Source organism: Pezoporus wallicus, unplaced genomic scaffold (assembly GCF_028554395.1).
Source record: "Pezoporus wallicus isolate ANWC-B61680 ecotype Strahan unplaced genomic scaffold, APGP_CSIRO_Pwel_v1 contig_5104, whole genome shotgun sequence".
NCBI classification, from domain to species: Eukaryota; Metazoa; Chordata; class Aves; order Psittaciformes; family Psittacidae; genus Pezoporus; species Pezoporus wallicus.
Genome location: NW_026637335.1, coordinates 211,214 through 229,791, shown reverse-complemented (window position 1 = coordinate 229,791; position 18,578 = coordinate 211,214). Strand labels below are relative to the sequence as shown.

General features: G+C 45.5%; 1 protein-coding gene across 1 annotated transcript in view; it reads right to left on the bottom strand.

Moving 5' to 3' along the window:
- Positions 1 to 5,090: 5,090 nt before the first annotated feature.
- Positions 5,091 to 18,578, bottom strand: part of COL4A6 (collagen type IV alpha 6 chain) — a 120,884-nt gene continuing 107,396 nt past the window's right edge. Inside the window, exons 28-45 of the mRNA XM_057404745.1 lie at positions 17,665 to 17,835; positions 16,827 to 16,970; positions 16,444 to 16,569; positions 15,374 to 15,555; positions 15,083 to 15,146; positions 14,535 to 14,609; positions 14,020 to 14,127; positions 12,887 to 12,994; positions 12,395 to 12,466; positions 11,742 to 11,867; positions 11,275 to 11,391; positions 10,481 to 10,642; positions 9,523 to 9,621; positions 9,104 to 9,250; positions 7,900 to 8,016; positions 6,959 to 7,150; positions 6,501 to 6,787; positions 5,091 to 5,665 (exon numbers count right to left, since the gene is read on the bottom strand). Coding sequence (XP_057260728.1) covers positions 5,405 to 5,665; positions 6,501 to 6,787; positions 6,959 to 7,150; positions 7,900 to 8,016; positions 9,104 to 9,250; positions 9,523 to 9,621; positions 10,481 to 10,642; positions 11,275 to 11,391; positions 11,742 to 11,867; positions 12,395 to 12,466; positions 12,887 to 12,994; positions 14,020 to 14,127; positions 14,535 to 14,609; positions 15,083 to 15,146; positions 15,374 to 15,555; positions 16,444 to 16,569; positions 16,827 to 16,970; positions 17,665 to 17,835 — 2,558 coding nt within the window. The 3' untranslated portion in view covers positions 5,091 to 5,404. The remainder of the gene's footprint in view (positions 5,666 to 6,500; positions 6,788 to 6,958; positions 7,151 to 7,899; positions 8,017 to 9,103; positions 9,251 to 9,522; positions 9,622 to 10,480; positions 10,643 to 11,274; positions 11,392 to 11,741; positions 11,868 to 12,394; positions 12,467 to 12,886; positions 12,995 to 14,019; positions 14,128 to 14,534; positions 14,610 to 15,082; positions 15,147 to 15,373; positions 15,556 to 16,443; positions 16,570 to 16,826; positions 16,971 to 17,664; positions 17,836 to 18,578) is intronic.

Here is an 18,578-nt window from a genome sequence, read left to right as displayed (position 1 = left end):
TGGATGTTTCTGTTATACCTTAGAGGTACGTTTTCTGCATTACCCAAGTATGTAAGGGCTTTTCTTCTGCTGAGTCTTTTAGGTAAACTGCATTTATACATTTCAAAATGTCTCTAACAAGCATTGTATTTAGTAACTGATAAATGGGTTTATACAGGCTTTTTATCCCAAACACAGCTGGTGACGTACCCAGTGAGCTGTTCTGTAACTTGCTGTCATTTTGCTCTGTAACCACCTGATCCCCTGCATACAGGATGTCTGGGTTGAAGGAATTCCAAAACCCGTCCTGAGAAGGCAAGATTTGGATGATGTCCTAAGCCTGAATCAAGCACAGAACTGCAGGTAAGCTGCTGGTTTGCTGTCCTTTTGCTCATTTTCACTTCAGCTCTAGTTTGGAGACCTAAGAATTACTTCATAACTTTACCAGTGGTGCAGCGACTGACAAAGACCCAGTAAACAGTGAAGCTGTTGATGCATTATTCACGTAACTTCTGTGGCTTGAGGCTTTGATAGACGTTGTTCTTCTGGATATTTCCTTTGTTCTCCTGGACCCTGCATAATTCCAGCAGCACCGCTGCAGGAATGCTGGGGCTGTTTTGTACATCATTACTAAACGTGAAGTAGCACACGGGACCGGACTTATCAACTTGCTGCCTAAGACTTAGTCTGCTTCCCCAGTGAAAAAGGTGTGTTTGCCTTGTTTCTGAAGCTAAATCCTGAAACAGGATTCATCCAAAGGCTCACACGGCTTTCCTCTCATAATTAAAATGGATTCATTTTCATTACTTTTTGAAAACACAAGTGTCCTTAGTTGTGCTGCTTTAAATTCACCTCTGTTTGCAGGATGAGGGTTTGACAGTAAAATGAACTTCAAAGGCAGAGCATTTACATGTCTTCATCTTATTGCCTCAGTGTCATGCATGCAGAAGTGAGCTTTGTTATTTTTATACTTCAGTTGAAACTAACCCTTCATGTAATCTGCAGTGTATTATTCCATATTTTTAATAACCTCTTTCACCTGTTTTGCACAGCCCCGTGCATCTTCAGCCATTAAGCAGACCAGATGCAGCAACAGACTATTTTTCTAACCAGCGACGTCCATCAGAGAGATTTGGCTATCCAAGTGCTAATCTGCCTTATGCGGATTATGCAGCAGGGAGACAGTATCAGGTATGTATTAATAACATAGCTATTTATATATTTATATCACCTTCTGTCTTGGTACTGAGTATGAATTATCATAATCCAAATTGTTAGTACACTAAGGAAAGATGTGAACTAATAAAAAGCCTAAACCCCATCTTTTACTATATGGGTGTTTTCTATAGGATTATTTAATACCTACTAATTCCATTCTAGACTGGGTCAATTCTGCAATGTTTCAATCATTTTCTGAGTCATTTACACTTAAATACTACACCTCCTGTTGAAAGGGTTTTCACCAGAGAGCCCCCTAAGAACAGCCACTGCAGTCAATATAGAGATATCCCTGCAGCACTGGCAGAGGAATCGCTAGAATTCTATGCTCTCACTCTAAATCCTGAATAATGATACAACAAATTTCCACTGCTGCGTGAAAAAGATGACTTAATAGTTCTGTCAGGTACTTTCCTCATAGGAAGCATCCTTCCTTTGAGACTCTGAGGCTTCTGTTCGCCTCCCTCCAACACTTCATAATTCAAATTTATTAAAGCTTAACATGAAGTTGCTACCGTGTTTTACACACAACTAGTGTGACACACACAAATTATTTATTCCAGAATAACCAAGTGATCTACCAGGCATTTTTACCCCCTAACAATTGCATGATTTATAGACAGATGTCCTTACTGTAAGGAAGACCTTCCTGTGTCTAAAACACTCAACCATACCAAAATTGCTAAATGTGTTAGGCAACTACCAACGTCTGTCTGGCCCAGCTCTTGAGAGATCACTATTCCATCATTACAGTTGGTTTAAGCCTTTGTGTTACTTCTCTATAGAAGCTATTGATAACTGGTATAAATTATCAGTAAAAAAACAGGCATTTTTTTCTTCCTAATGGAGTGCAAAAAAAGACAAAATGGGTCAAGTTTATTGCAAAAACACATTAACATTTACAAAAAGAAACCCCACGGTTCAGAAAGTCACGTTTCAACTGCAGAAAAGTATTAGAAGGGTGGGGGCTTTGTAAGTGAGAGAACACTTAAATCCAAGGGAGTTGTGGTACGCTTTGACTGTCTTTAACGAAGGTGAGAATATTGCCGGTGTATTTTATTGTACAAGTAAATCTGTTGCAGCCATGCATTGTATCAGAGCCTGCAATCTGATTTATCCATCTGAGGGATGTTCTTCCCCTCTCCCTTCCTTAGTTTGTGTGCACTGTCTTAATACGTTCTGTTATTTGCATGAGTATCATCTCCCAAAGCTCTTAGCGAGTACCCATTCAGAAGCAGCACAATATTGAGATACTAATAAAAGAAACATCTAGATCTAATTTGATTAGACACACATTATTTTAATGGCAAGCAGACCGGGGAGCCTATGTCATGCTACTGATTTCATTCTAATCTCTTCACAGAAATACTAAGTACCAGTGCTTCTTATATCTAAAACGTTGTGGAATGCTGCATGATCAATGGACAATCCAAATGCTGAGAGATCAGTAAGACCCTGTGGGCTGGGACACAGAGGAAATAACCATAACTATTAGAAAGCACTAAAAATGATTGCAAAGAAAAGGCATGGAAGATAACTGGAGTCTGCTTTGTTTACTGTGTAACTGTTGACAACTTTTTGTGCACACCTGTTACACATGTGCTTCTAGGTGTTGCTTAACTTGTTGCACACCTCCTGGGACACGGGGTTCTGCTGTTACTAACTGTATGTCCTGTGCCTAAATGATGTGAAGTACCTGTCACAAAAAGCTGCCCTTACGCAGAAGAAACTCATGAGAATTCTTCTCAAATTACAGCATGAGCAATGACAAACACACACGTTAATCATCATTCTTCCTTGTTTGCCTCCCAGGATGGTTAACCTGTATCAGAAGGAAAGGGGTTGTGTGCGTTTGTATTTCTCAGGAAGGCTTGTCAAAGGCAGCTTTTGCCAAGTACAGTTTTTGTTTCCTGGTGTCCATTTGGCTCACCTGTTTATTTGTGATGTTTGTTCCACTCAGTGTCATGATCCCCCTCTGCATGCTGGTGAGCTGCGATTCCAAATGGATGCTCTTCGTAGGACCATGAATTTCTCTTAACTGTAACTATGACGGTTGCAGCATGCAGAGCCTATGCATGTACCAGCTGTACCCTGATTGACAGTGATTTGGTTTTCCCCTTAAAGAGCCAGTGTTTAACAAAAGAAAACAACAAATCAGACACAGTTTTGACCCGTGTAGCAAGATCTTAATCCTTGTTACACTGATCACCTGCAGAATGAGGTGGAAGGTGAGGCTCTGTTCTTGGGCATAGCCATGGAGTTTCACTGACACCGGCAGCACTGTACAAATGTGACAGAAGTACTGGCTAATGCAGCAACCTCAGCCTCTAAGCCCATTCACTTGTCCCTTGATCCTTTTTCACTTTGTCGTCCTTTGTTATCTTGTTGATCCTTACAGAAATGGTTTGCCTTAAAAAATGCAGTGGCTTTGTCTGTAACCTCTTTTTGTAACTAATGCCAATAAATGAAGCTATGGAACAGCGCTACCTTCAACACTAACAAACAAATTAAAGATACTGAAGTCCTGTATATACCTTATCCATTTTCCCAAAAGTCTCAAGCACATTATTTTAACATTTCTATTAAATGGTTATTTTTCCTTAGTTTCACATATTACCTAATACTATCAGACAAAATCAGGATCTATGTTTTTAGAAAGGTGAAAATATTGGCATTTCAATTTGAATTTCCAGCACTCCTTTGAAAAGCAATGGGAGAAAGAGATAAGGCAACCCTGGCAAATACACAGATAACCTGGCAGGAGAAGCTACCTGGAAGGAGGGCCCTCACGCTGTTTCAATTGTGTTTACAGAGAATTATCAGTCAAATAAAACTCGCTGGTTTCTTTTTTTCCCCTCCTTAAAATCTTTTGCTGAAGGGCCCTGAAAGCTTTCTCAAGACAGAAAATTAAAATGTAAAAAGTTATTTTATAATATTTTGATGGGAAGAGCAAGCTAAGAGTACATCTCAGTGTAAACTGAGAGCAGTGTCTATAAGGGCCTGGGCCTTCCCAAGTTTCTCAGCTGTTTTGTGTTCTTGGTGCCAAACTGCTGACCCTTAGCTTTGATTTTAAAATACTATTTACAATAGTAATTCATTGCTTGCTGTCACCTGAGCCCTGTCTAAGGAAGAGTTTGGCCCAAAGAACTGGAACAGCCTCTAACCAACGAGCTTGTGAGAAAGAAAACGATGGTTTTAAAAAAGGAAAGCAAGTTCAGCTACATCCATGTTTACAAAATTGAGCCTCGAGCTGCTAATCTGGAGTCTCAGTTTAGAAACTGTTCCATTAAATCCTTCAGTTTGGGATGGGATGGTACTGTACCTTCCTGGGGCAAGGCAGCAATGCTACAAACAAAACAACCCAGCCAAAATGTTACTAGAGTGTTGTAAAGTGATTGATAGGAGTGTATTGGCTGATGCCAATAAAGCATTTTCATGGTATTTAAATACACAGAGGAGAATAGAGAGAAAAATCTTGAGATATTGATAGAGGCAATCGGAGTTACAGATAAGTTTAGGATTTTGACTGTATACCAAATTGTGGCTTTCTGCCTCTGTCCTTTTATTAAACATGAGTGGACCCCTTTTTCTATGGCTGTGAAGGAAAGAACAGCTCATCTGTTTACTAAGCAAAGCAAACCAGATTAATCTTTGAGTCATCCTAAGTAAATCAGTTGCCAGCCGTTAATGCTCAGTGTTTCTAAGTCACATGCAATACATGGATGAATTGCAGCTAGCTCTGTATTTCATAGGAGAATGAGCCTTCATTCCCTAACACTAGACCAAATACTGCTTGCAAAGACACCAGTAAAGCGTAACTTTTGGTAAGTCATATGATCTTGAAGACTCATAGGATTCTATCAGAAGTCTCTCTTGGACAGAGGAGCGGTGCAATGAGAGACATCAGCTACTCTTCAGTCTGAATAAGGAATGCGCATAGTCTTGCTGAGGTAGCCATAAATGAAGGGAAAAACCCCACTGCAGTAGAAGCATAGCACCATATTCCGTGAGAAAAGAGGTTTCGGAGCACTGGTTTTTCCCTCCTCTGTGTGCAGTCAAACTCCCGGACTTCACACTTGACTGCTGTAGCATGCTGGCTGTCTTGATTCACCCATCAACCCCACACAAACAGGTCTATGAACTTATCCTCCTTCACTTCAGGGGTGGCTAGTCTTAGGTAACAAAGGCTGTTACTGCATTTTGGTTACTACAAGTTCTTCATGCACACTTGGCAGCGGCTGACCCGCGTTCGAAGCTGTCCTGCTTTCAGAGTTTCTGAGGGAGGAGCACTGACAAACTGCTGCGACTGCTCAACCGTCGTCAGCCAGAAGCTGTACTTGTTTGCAAAGTAATGGCACGTTCCCCGTGCCCCGTTGCATTCAATGAAGGGAGTAGCACGGAAATCCTCCAGGCAAGAGCCAGGGGAGACGAGGGACTGGCCTCCACCTTCTGCACCAGCCGCGGTATGCTGAAAGAAAGATGGTGATTAGGAGGAGTGTGAAGGAACAGAGTGGGAGGGAAAGAGGGGAGTCCTCCAGTTGCATTGTTAAAAGGAATAAAACAGTCATCCACAGCTACAGCTGGGCTGTGTGTACCTGTTCTGAGTCAGGGACAGAGGTAAATCATCACAAAATCCCAGACTGGTTTGGGTTGAAGGGGCCTTAAAGCTCATCCAACTCCAACCCCTGCCACGGGCAGGGACACCTTCCACTAGAGCAGCTTGCTCCCAGCCCCTGTGTCCAACCTGGCCTTGAGCACTGCCAGGGATGGGGCAGCCACAGCTTCTCTGGGCACCCAGTGCCAGCGCCTCAGCACCCTCACAGGGAAGAAGCAAAGGCATGTGCATGGGCTGAGTCTACAAAGGAAAACCAGCTCGTCCCTTGCAAGATGGGAAAATTTGGGAACAATAATGCTGACTTCATTGTTTTCTACCACGCTTACACTAATAAGCTTCTAGGAGAGTGCAGTGGAAAATGTTCTACTTTTTCTACTAAGAGAGGGGATTAAGACGATGCAGTAGCTTGATTAGCATTTCCATATTTAAAGGTTTGAAGAGCAAAGAGTATTTGTGACAATACAGTACTATGTCAACGGTACTACTGAGCTTGAGCAGCACAGTGAATGAGAACAAACCTGGAAAGCCTGCAGCAGGCCAGCTGATAAGGAAGACATGCATGAGGTGAGGAAGTTACAGGGCTCTAGTTCCCTGTAAGCAACTCACAGAATACAGTCTCAGTCACCTAATCAAAGAGGACATCTAGAAGTGTTTAAAGCTGCCTTTACCTTAGCAACAGTACCCTTACCATAAGGAAGGAGTATCCTATCCATAGGCTGCGCCAACCGAGGGGGCACTGTGGGATGGTGATGTCCTGGCTGTGCACAGCCACGGCCTGGGACGGTGCCTCACACACGGAGCAGCGGCTGATGTACTGCGGGATCTGGCCGCTGTCCACCGGCATCATGGGGATGGGAGCAGTGGTGGAGAGCCAGTAGGACTTGTCATTGCGGCTGGCGTAGTAGCACACTTCGTTGACGTTGCAGTAAATAAAAGGCATGGTGCTGAAGCGAGGCAAGCACGAGCCAGCAAAACCTGGAAAATGGGAGGAGTGGTCACACTGAGCATCTGCCAGTGCTGCAGCTGGGACACACCAGGGGAATGGTGGGGGACGGCACAAGTGATGCTGCTCCCAGCAGAGACTGCTCATTTGAAACAGGGTTTTGCCCTACATTGTTCATGCCTGAGAGAAATCTGTCAGCTCACCAAGATCCTGGTTGTGTGACTTTTCCTGCCCCTCCACGTACAATAAGCTGTAGCCATCCCACAGCTTATTCATTCCTGTGGGACAAGGTGGGATTTGGTCTGACTGGCTGTGCTTCACTAACGTGTATCCAACACCCACGCTCCGACCGGGCATTCCTGGCAAACCAAGCAAGCCCGGCTTCCCAGCAACACCTAGAAGACAGAAAAGGAGTCGCTGTTACTGATCTGCAGTGCTCACATCAGCTGGGTCTGTACCCAGTTTTGGCATTGCTGCCATTGTGTTCATGTCAGTCTGGGACAACGAGGAACCCAGGATTTGATGGTTGTTACATAAATAACCAGACTTTGCACTTCCAAAAGCAGCCATTTCACAGTAGCACCTGCCTGTTTCCTACCTCGTTTCATTTCATCTCTTTGCCCCCAAACTCTGGTGTCACTGTCTTAGCACATATCCACACAGTACAATAATTCTCAGGATCTCTAAGTACCAACCAAAACCTAATAAATTCATTTTTGTTACAGTGCTCTTCATGATGATATTCCTTTGATACAGAAAGCCAAAAGTTTTACAAGTCTATGGCAGAATCCAACCCTTCTCTCTGTCACTGTGCCTTCCCTCTGCTACCCACCCCTCACAGCAGTGGTCACTGTCAAAGCCATATGGCTCCTTTAGATCTTCGAGGTGAGTCCCACATCCGCAAAACATTAAACCCAAAAGATGCTCAGAACTGTACCAGGGAAACACCAGCAGTGACAAGTGACATCATCTTCCTCACTGAAGATTTAAATGACTTCATTGCAGATACAAGGCACAAGGCCATGTGCATCCCCTGGTCTTCCTAAGGCTGCTGCTTGCTGGAGAGGGTCTCTGCAGAACCGGGAGCAAACGGAACTCTACTGATTGCACCCCTCTGATCTGTGCTCCCACAGCATAAAATTACCTTCAAATCCCTGTGGGCCTGGGGCACCCGAAGGTCCTGGATCCCCAATTGTGCCAGGTGATCCAGGTAAACCATCACGTCCTTTCAAACCTGATCTTCCTGGCAAACCTTTTGCACCTGAAATCAAATACAATTATTGCTATCATTGTTTCTTCTTCATACTAATGACTTCACTTCAGCAATCATATTCCAGAAAATATGATGTATAATTAAAGCCATTGATTTGATCTCAATGAACCTGTCTCTTCACCTTTCCCAATATTCAATGATGTGCATCTGACTGACCAATCTCTAAGAAGTCTCAGGGCAGTGAAGGGTGTTCAAAATACAAAGGCTTAGAATTTAGTGGTATCTAACAGGAGGTGTCTGCCTATGGATGTTCAGAATCCATTCAGGGCTGTCCTGACCCCAAACCAGAAAGCTCTGGCATGGGTTGGACGAACCAACAGTAAGTGTTCAGGAAGTTACAAGTTAAAATACAACAGAATGGTATAAAGAGGAGGGAGGGAATTGCACAGAACCAGATACTGAGCGTGTGATCAGTAATGGGGAAAGTTAGTATAAAGAAACATGGGAAACAGATGGGTGAACATTTGCACAACTTCTGTACAGACTGGGCATTAAAAATAGTATAAATCATTTCCCAACACACCTCTCTTTTCCCTGCTCTGCAGCACCTGTTACCCAATTGCCTGCCCAGCATTAACAAAGGCTCACTCAGCGGTTACTCCCTATACTAACATTTAAACTCCCTCAGTGGCAGAGCTGAGGAAGGAATCGTGGGCCCAGGAGAGCCACCTGGTGCAGGAGCCACCCAACTTGCTTTGCCAAACAGCAGGAACCACAGTGGTGCAGGCTGAAGCTCCCAGCACTTCTCAAGCTATAGCATCTAAGTGGCAGTTCAAATGATTCTCAGTGGTAAATCATTTTCATGACCACTCCACCTGCTAGTACCAAAGCTGGCATCACATCAGCTATGGCACAGGCTGCTGCAGCCAATGCTGGAAACCTAATTAAAAACACTATAAAAGTGCATGAATGGAATTTATCAAGTACATTCTAATAATAATAAAACATGCTATCTGTATTTTGCTGGAATTACTTCCTTTAGTAGGAAAACCTGTAAAGCTTTCTAAATCATTTGAGAAAGTGGTGATGTTCTTCCAGAAGGCCAGCATTTCAGTGGTCTGAGTGTACTTCTTACCTGGTTTTCCAGCTGGGCCCTGGAATCCAGGATCTCCATCAAAGCCAGGCACACCATCAATTCCTGGCAGACCAGGTAAGCCTGCAGGGGCTGTGACTTCTTCTGGCTGTGGGGTGATACCTGGAGCCCCTTGTCGGCCAGGGAGACCTGCACATGGTGCAAATGACAGTGTAAGTACCCCACACGAAGATTCAGGTTTGGTGATAACACTGACACAAAGGAGCAGTGTGTTAACCTGAGACTGCCTTAGTACATCAGCACTGGGCATCTTTGTGAGAAGTGGCATGTCGAGCTCTTTCTGATTTATTTCAGTCTCTAAGAAACTAAGTCCCCCAGGTAAGCCCATGAAGGGAGCTCTGAAATCTTCCCCAGCCCAAGCCATGTGCAATAAAGTACAAGTTCAAACCCCCAGCACTCACCTCGACGGCCCATTTCACCTTTCAGCCCAGGGTAACCAGGATCCCCCACAGGCCCATCTTTACCTGGCATCCCCATAAGGCCAGGCTCACCTCTTATACCTGCAAAGAAACACAGCTAAAGACCTCAGGCACTAAGCAGAGGGTCCTGATCCTGACCCACAGCCGGGGCACTGAGAAACACGCTGGTGGCAGCAATGGCAGCAGCATTTCAGCTCTGAGATGGAGAGGGACCATGACCCTAAGGAATCCTGTGCCCATTCCGATGTCCAGAATGGCTGCAGAGCCTCAACACAAGAATTTCCACTGCTACATAACCACACTTTATTGAAGTATTCTTCCCCTTCCTTGGGTAACCAGGGAAAGGTTTTGAGGAGTAGACATCATTTCTACTTGTAATGCATCTCTAGGCACAGCACAGAGGGATGGGGATCTGCCAGCCCACAAGGGCAGCATGCAGTTCTTCACCTTGCAATAGTGAAGAACCTGGCTTTTGAGGTGTGTGGTTTCTTTGAAACCTTGCTGCTAGAGTTTGTTTGCAGCTGTCCTCTCATCTTCCCTGGCAGAGACCAAAGAGAAAGCAAGCTGCTCTCAGCCTTAGCCCACAACAATCCCCTTAGCCTCTTGTGGAGAGCTAAATCCACCACACTATGCCTCTGAGCATACATGATAGGTGGAATGAAACAGCATATGCAAGTGAACAAAGAGAAGAGAAAAACATCATTAGGAACACACTGAAGAGCAGGTGGAGCTGCCCTCACTCTGCTGCCTTTGGAGGCAGTAGGTAAAACCTGCAGGGGCTGAAAGGGACGACTTAGACAACAAGCTCAGCAGTCGACTTAGACAACAAGCTCAGCAGTGCTGACACCTGAGCAGGGTCACACTAACCACACGACAGCCATTCATACCATCAAGGTGACAGCTGCCAGACCATACCCAGATCCTTTCAGGGCAGGATTACCTTTGAGTCCAGATGCCCCAGGGAGTCCAATTGGGCCAGGGGGTCCCACATCGCCCTTACTGCCTCGCAAGCCAGGAACACCAGGGAAACCTGGGTTGCCAGTGTCACCTTGGTCAGAAGCTGGGCCAGGGGGTCCTCGTGGGCCTGGAGGACCTGGAAGACCTAGAGACAGCAAAGGTAATTCACACAATTGCTCCCGGGGCAAAGTAAATGCTGGTGCCATCTGGCACCACAATGCTGGTGCGTGTCTGTAGAGGACAGTCATTGCTTGGGTGTCTGTATTTCCAGAGGTGCCCTCCCAGAGGAAAAGAACCAGACCCCAGCACCTACATCCACTTAGATCTCAAACTTTTAAGCCCTTTTAACAACAGTTATTCAGCAAGTGCCTCTTAAGGAGCAATGAAGCTTTGCTGCTTCCCAGATCAGATAGGACACTTCTAAACTTCACACAGAGCCTCTGCTTACAGCTGTGGAAACCACAGTCCAAAATGGAGCTGGTGTCCAAATTTGGACATACAATGCTGGACCAAAGTCCCTACCTTAATGCCCAAATCAGTACCACAATAGGTGAAATGAACATGGACCAGAGAGCTTTAATAACAGGCTAAATTATACCAAGATTCAATAAGAGGAATTGGAAAGAGAACTCTCTCAATCCCTAACCCAAAACCCAGGGTATTAAAGTGACAGTACTCATCCAAGTCATTTCCCCTTAGAGCTCTTCAAATGAAGTACATAAAGGAACAGTAATCGTCTCAGTTAGTCTGCTCTGCTCAAGAGGCCTCTCTTCATACCTGAGCTCCCATCAGTTCCTGGATGGCCAGCATCCCCAGGTCTGCCACGTATATCAGAAGGAGTAGAAGCTCCAGGTGTTCCTGGCAAGCCAGGCAGTCCCACAGGACCGGGGGGACCTAGAACAAGAAATGCAAAGTGAGAGCAGACCCAGAGCTCTTCAGTGATCTTCACAGATATGGACAGAAGCAGAGGCTGAATAGCATTTACATTGAGGAGAACAAAGAGACATCTCACTGCATGAGGGGGAATATCACACATTCTGCTGTTCAGGAGAGATACAGACACGGTAAGAACTGTGCAACCCACTGCTTCTCAAATATATAGCCACATCACAGGTTTAACATTTACCTGTCAAACTACTAACCACCTCCGTGGCTTCAGGAGTCCTCTTTGGTAATTCTGCTGACCATGCCACACATTAACCTGAGCTGCAATACTGCTAGGCTTCCAGAACATCAGCATTTACCCGTGTCTCCTGATGAGCCTTTTGGTCCAGGGAATCCTGCAGGTCCTCTGCCCAAGCCTGGAGAACCCTCTTCACCCTTTGGACCTGGGAGACCTGCAGGGCCTTTCAGTCCAGCTTCACTCAGACCTGATTAAACATGGTTAGCAAAGATAAGAGATCCCATTCAAATTGCCTAGTAGCAGCTAAATTACTACAGAAGCTGAGCTGCAATAAAGCAATTCGCCTTTTAGTACTCTCTCTGCTGTTTTCAGTGGAGCAACAGAAAAAGATTTGATGCCTCAGGTTGTGCAGTGAACTTACACAATCTGCAAGATGCTGAGAGAAGATATTGCCCTGCTAAAATCAAACATCCCTTGAAAAGGGAAGAGTTCTGTGATTTCATCCCATCAACTTTGCAGCAGTGACACAGTCCTTCAGGAATTCAAGGAGAACCGTCACCAGAAAAACCTCTTCAACCCCACAGGCTGCATCTGACTCTCACTGGCATTAAAGACTTTGTTCATGCACATTTCTGTATCCTGATGGTTTTTTTCATGTTATGATTAAATCCAGAACTGGGTGAAATAGGGGAATTTTGTAGAGAAAAACCTGCTCTTCTGATGGACCAGTGTATGCATTTCCCCAGCTATGACTTTACTACACATTTCCTTTACCTGGTGTTCCAGGAGATCCTTTTGTGCCTGGCAAGCCATTCAGGCCATTTAAACCTGGAAATCCATGAAACCCTGAAGGGACAGTGGGGAAGACAAAAGTGAGCAACTAAGCAAATAATCCAGGTAGGATGTTTTGTGGAGACTACAAAATATATGAGAAACCTGACACACAGGGGAAGGGGGACACCATGTAAAGGGTTCCCTCACACAGGCTCCCGTCATGGAAACTCTTCCCACTGCTCCCGTTGGTTTTACCCTCAGAGAACACCCATCAGTGATCCAAATCACGGGAGAGCCTCTCCCTTTCCAACCACTTCTCTGCTCATTTCAAGCAGCTGGTGCCTGCACTAACATTGCCAGGAAAGGAGCTGGTTTCCCACGCACAGCTGGCCCACACATCAGAGTGCTGTCTGCCTGCCTGCTCATACGCTTGGCTGAAACCCTAGTTTTCTGACCCAGTTTCTCCCCTCCATTTGCAGGCTCCAGATATACCCTTAGGTCCTGCTGTTCCACGAGCTCCAGGGAATCCAACAGACCCTGGCTGCCCTGGAGGTCCTGGTGGCCCAGGGGTTCCTCTCGGCCCAGCATTTCCAGGGATTCCTAAAACCAAGAAGAAAAAAGCCCCTGTATTACACATGCAGGCTGGAACAGCTCATAGCTCCCTCTTACAGCTTCTGTTCCTGCACTTAACTCGTAAGATGGGTGAATACACTACTCTTTAGATAAAGTAAACTAGATCCAAATCTCTCCTCACTACCACTACCAGCAGAGCACTTTCCAAACTGTTTGATAGCTTTTTCTTAATCATAGCAACGACATTCTCCACCATGCACTGAGTGATACACTGGAACAGTTCATGTGCTGAACCATTGCTTTTCAAACAAAACATTCAATAACTGTTCTCCCACCTTTAATCTTGATAACAATTTGAGGATCTACCTGTCACACCACGACCCATAGACACTCGTAGCCATCCCTTTGGGTGAGTTTGGGAGGGAATGAACAGAAGTGTTGCAATGGAAGATTTTAGAGCAGCTCCAAAGAAGCTGCTACTGCTTGTATAGAATCATAGAATAGTTAGGGTTGGAAAGGATCTTAAGATCATCTAGTTCCGACCCCCCTGCCATGGGCAGGGACACCTCACACTAAACCGTATCACCCAAGGCAAGGGGGCCTATAGGGATGCTGGGGAGGGACTCTTCATTAGGGACTGTAGTGACAGGACAAGGGGTAATGGGTTAAAACTTAAACAGGGGAAGTTGAGATTGGATATAAGGAGGAAATTCTTTCCTGTTCGGGTGGTGAAGCACTGGAATGGGTTGCCCAGGGAGGTTGTGAATGCTCCATCCCTGGCAGTGTTCAAGACCAGGTATCTAACAGAGGTCTTCCCTGTTTGCCAAAGGAATTCCTTTAGGTTTCGATTGTGCAGGATTTACCACATGTTTGACCCACAGGATCATTCACAACTGGATAAGGTGACACCTTACACTGATGTCAAAGGCAATCCTCATCATCTTGTCAACCTGCTTGTTTAAGCCTTGGCTAAGGCAGACCAACCAGGGCTAAGGTGCTGCTGTTCCACCATCATACCCCGAACCGCAGAACTTAGATGCCAAGTCCCATACCTGCTGGTCCTTCTTGGCCAAGATCTCCTGGGCCACCTTTGGGTCCATTCACCCCAGTATTTCCTGGGTAGCCTGGTTCACCCTTGGGTCCTTCTCTCCCCCTCTCTCCTGAAAGGATAAAAACAAACAGCATGGTAGAGCACAAGTCAAACTGGGGGAAGGTGTGAAGAGAATGAGAAACACGTTTTGCTGAGGCTGCAGCACGGGTGTCTGCTCAGCCATGGTCTGGGCCCTGGACTGGACTCCTGGATGACAAATACCAGTGTAAGCTCACAAGTTCCACCTCAAGAAGTGAAGTGGGACCCAGCACTGGAACTGGGCTGTTCTCAGACGTGTTCATCATAATCCAGTTATGTACTCCTCCTGGATTCTAGACTCCTTAAATCTCGCTTCCAGGAGAGGATTAAAGTTTTTGAATACATCGATTACAAAAATGCCCAAATTGGGCAATGCTAAATCCTGTTTAAACTCTAGACGTTTTCACTCTTGAAGTGAGCAATCAAGAGCTACTTCACCTGGGAACCCCGGGTCCCCTCGCTCTCCTTTTGCTCCAGCAATGCCAGGAATGCCAACAGTCTCTCCCTGGTCACCTGGAAGAGAAAGAGCACAACTGACTCTGGGAAGCAGCTTTCAGGGCTGCTCAGTACCCTTATTTATGAAAATAAACCATGCCCATACTTCAGATCCAAGGAGCAATAATAGTAAGTGATGTACCTGAATTTGAAAATGCTCATAAACAGCAGTGGATGCAAACTCACTCATGCAAATGCTTGATAAGACAAACATTTCAGGCTAATTCCACAACACCCTGTCTTTTACACTTTTGACACAAGGAGAAGAGAAGGGTGCCCCTCATCCTGTCCAACACGCTTCACACAGTGCTGTGGCCATAAAGTATTTAGGCTTGGGACTGGTCTCATCTGAATGAAGCCCCTTACAAGCGGACATGAACTTCAGAGTCAAACACTGAGAGCCATTTTTAGAACACTACTCATTCATTTCAGTCATGAATATTAGTACTGTGTGTACAAAATGATCATGTACACTGTGAAAGATTTCTTACCCTTTGGGCCAGGGAGGCCAATAGGTCCTGGGAATCCAAGTGCTCCTGTGATACCATCTGAACCCTTAAAAAAACAACCAAAATTAGCTCTTGCTTTTTATTCTTGCTGTTCCAAGTCTGGGTTGTGTGGGATAACAGACTGCAAAGCTGGAGGAAGAATGTCCAAATTGTCCTTCAACAGTATGAGCCAAACAGAAACAATCTGGAAGCTTTGTAAGGAAGCACCAATTAGAACACAGGACCTTCCTGAGACTACTTGGAGAAGAAGAAGATACTTAATAAGGTATTTACCCTTTCTCCCGGCATTCCTGGAAATCCAGTGATACCGTGTGTACCCTTCTGTCCTGGCAGCCCAGGCTGCCCAGGTGGACCAGGGAAGCCCAGGTCACCACGAAGACCTCTCTCTTTGCTTGCTGACCCAATTGGACCAGGGAGACCAGGCTGTCCACGGCTTCCTGGGATTCCTTTATCACCTGGTTTATACAAAGGAGTGTCACTTCATTTCATTAGAATCATAGAATAGTTAGGGTTGGAAAGGACATTCAGATCATCCAGTTCCAACCCCCCTGCCATAGGCAGGGACACCTCACACTAAACCATCTCATCCAAGGCCTTGAACACTGCCAGGGATGGAGCATTCACAACCTCCCTGGGCAACCCATTCCAGTGCCTCACCACCCTCACAGTAAAGAATTTCCTCCTTATATCCAATCTAAACTTCCCCTGTTTAAGTCTTAACCTGTTACCCCTTGTCCTATCACTACAGTCCCTAGTGAAGAGTCCCTCCCCAGCATCCCTATAGCCCCCTTCAGACACTGGAAGGCTGCTATAAGGTCTCCACGCAGCCTTCTCTTCTCCAGGCTGAACAGCCCCAACTTCCTCAGCCTGTCTTCATACAGGAGGTGCTCCAGCCCCTGATCATCCTCATGGCCTCCTCTGGACTTGTTCCAACAGTTCCATGTCCTTTTTATGTTGAGGACACCAGAACTGCACACAATGCTCCAAGTGAGGTCTCACGAGAGCAGAGTAGAGGAGGATCACCTCCTTTGACCTGCTGGTCACGCTCTTACTTTTATTTCACTTCATTACACAGACATTTCAGCATATTTGGACCAACCGCCCTGTTCCCCAAAGCTCCCCTTAAGGAAGAGGAAGGACGGAATTAGCTTTGCAGAACAGAGCCTCAAAGCAAAAGTGTTTTCTCAAAATTCAGAACTGCCATAGGCAAATCTTGCTAGAATGTGAATGGCAGAACAGAAAACAGTGCTACTGCAGGCACTGTCAACAGCCAGACCACACTGCAGTGAGAACAAGCAGTTACTGAACAACCAATACCAGCAAATAACTGCAACGTGAAATACCTCTAGGCCCAGGGAACCCTCCAAGTCCAGCTAATCCAGGATCTCCTTTGTCCCCTTTGAACTGCAGTGCCTGCTCTGGAGGCCCAAGGACTGGAAGACCAGGTGGACCCACATCACCTCTGTCACCTGAAGAAATAAGTGAGGAAATCTCCTTGCAAAATAATCCAACATAGACAGGGTACAACACTAGGAGCTGGCAGACAAAACCAGAACTTCTGTGTCTCCAGATGTGAATTCACCAGTAAGTGCTCAGCATCTTCGGCAACCAGGCCAAAGTACTTCACCAGGAGGAAAAGAAAACATTATCTAGAAGAAAACATCAAATACAGAAGGAGGCGGAAGGGCCTCCTAAGTCCCTCTCTGCACAGCCACCTGCTTCTCACCTTTTTGACCTTGAAGTCCTACAATTCCAGGGCTCCCTTTTCCTCCAGCTGTGCCAGGAGTTCCTTTAAACCCATTCACGCCAGGGACACCAGGCAGGCCTGGCATGCCAGGGAAACCAAGCAGGCCAGAGGACCCTTTCTCACCTGCACAGGGAAGTTGAGAAACGGAAAGGGAAAATTAGTTCTTCTGGTACACTGCACACTCACCTGGCTGGTAGGTGAAGGCAGCATGGGGCTGGCCAACCACCCAATGCTGGGTGGTTAAACTTCATGGCACAAGCACATAACGGCCCCTTCTTCTTACAGGTCTCCAAATGATGGTACTTTTGACCTCCGCTTTCGCATTCACCTTCGAGAGCCTGGTCCTGTTTCCACTGGAGACCAAAACCCAATTGATTTCCAGTCAACATGCAGTTACATAGCCCTATTGCTCTCCCCCTCAAACAACTCTGAATTCTCCATGTAGCCAACTACTGCATTGCTGCTTAATGACCATGCAGATAGCAAGGCTGTACTTCCCATTTGCTTTGTGCTTCATTCTCTCCCTTCTATACATTTTGTTTAGTGCTTGTCTCTTCTTCAAATTTCTTGATTTTCTACCTTGATTTACACAATGCTTTTTCCATAAGGGCCTGAGGCCTTTAAGATAGATCTCCTTATGACCACAATTCGATAATTAAAGCTATCATTTGTAATTCATAACTCAGCAGCAAAACAAATACCTTCCACCACTAGTCGGGATTCTCTTCTGACAAGTCAGGCCTAAAATCAGTATTAACAAGGTTATTTTTTCCATGGGCCCAGTAATCCCAGACTACCTCCATAGCAGAATACATACCTTTTGGCCCAGAGAAACCTGGACGCCCATCTTGACCAAAAGGCCCAGGTGGCCCTAAGAATCCTCTTTCCCCAGGAGATCCTGGAGCACCATCAAGACCTGGGAAGCCTTTCATACCAGCAGGGCCTTGTGGACCTACATCCCCCATCAAGCCTTTGATTCCAGGAAGCCCTGAATCAATCAACAAGAAAGAACTCAGTAGATTACCTCAGACAAGCAGGAGGACAATATGCGGACAGCTTCTCAAACTCTTTAAACACAGCACTGGTTTAATGACAAATCGACCTTATGGCACATGCAGCCTACTAGAAGGCATAAAGCTTAGAATTGCAAAAGCATTAGTCATCTAACAATAAAATACCTAGGAAGAGGGTTACTGCCTACATCACTACACAACTGGCAAGAGTGAAACCCCTTATGGTGTGTCCATTTTTGTCTCCTTTACCAGACCCTAAACTGTAGCTCACCAGTCTTACCTTTATCATCAAGGCTGCCAAACCAGAATGGGGAGCATCACTAATGCCAGCTTCTGCTACCTGCCCCATCCTCTGGGTGATCAGTTGGAGAGGCTTTTTTGAACAAGTTTCTTTTCCACCTTGGTAGTTGAAGCGTAGATCTCAAGAACAAATTGCTCACTAAGCGAACAAGCCTCTGGTTTTGCTGTCACAAAACCAACACCACACACACTGGTTTGCCTCTAAGTGTTTCAGAATGTTTCTAGCTGAAGCTTTGTAATGGTTTATCATTTTGAAGAAAGGCTCAAACCATTGAAAACAGAATGCTCAGGTCCAAAAGGAGGAAGAGAAGGAAAAATCAGGTGTCTTCTGGAAAATGGCATTCACAGCTTTAGCACCCAATATGTGAGCTTTGTTATACTCAGGGCTTAAATGCTTAAAGCTACAACCAAGCAGAAG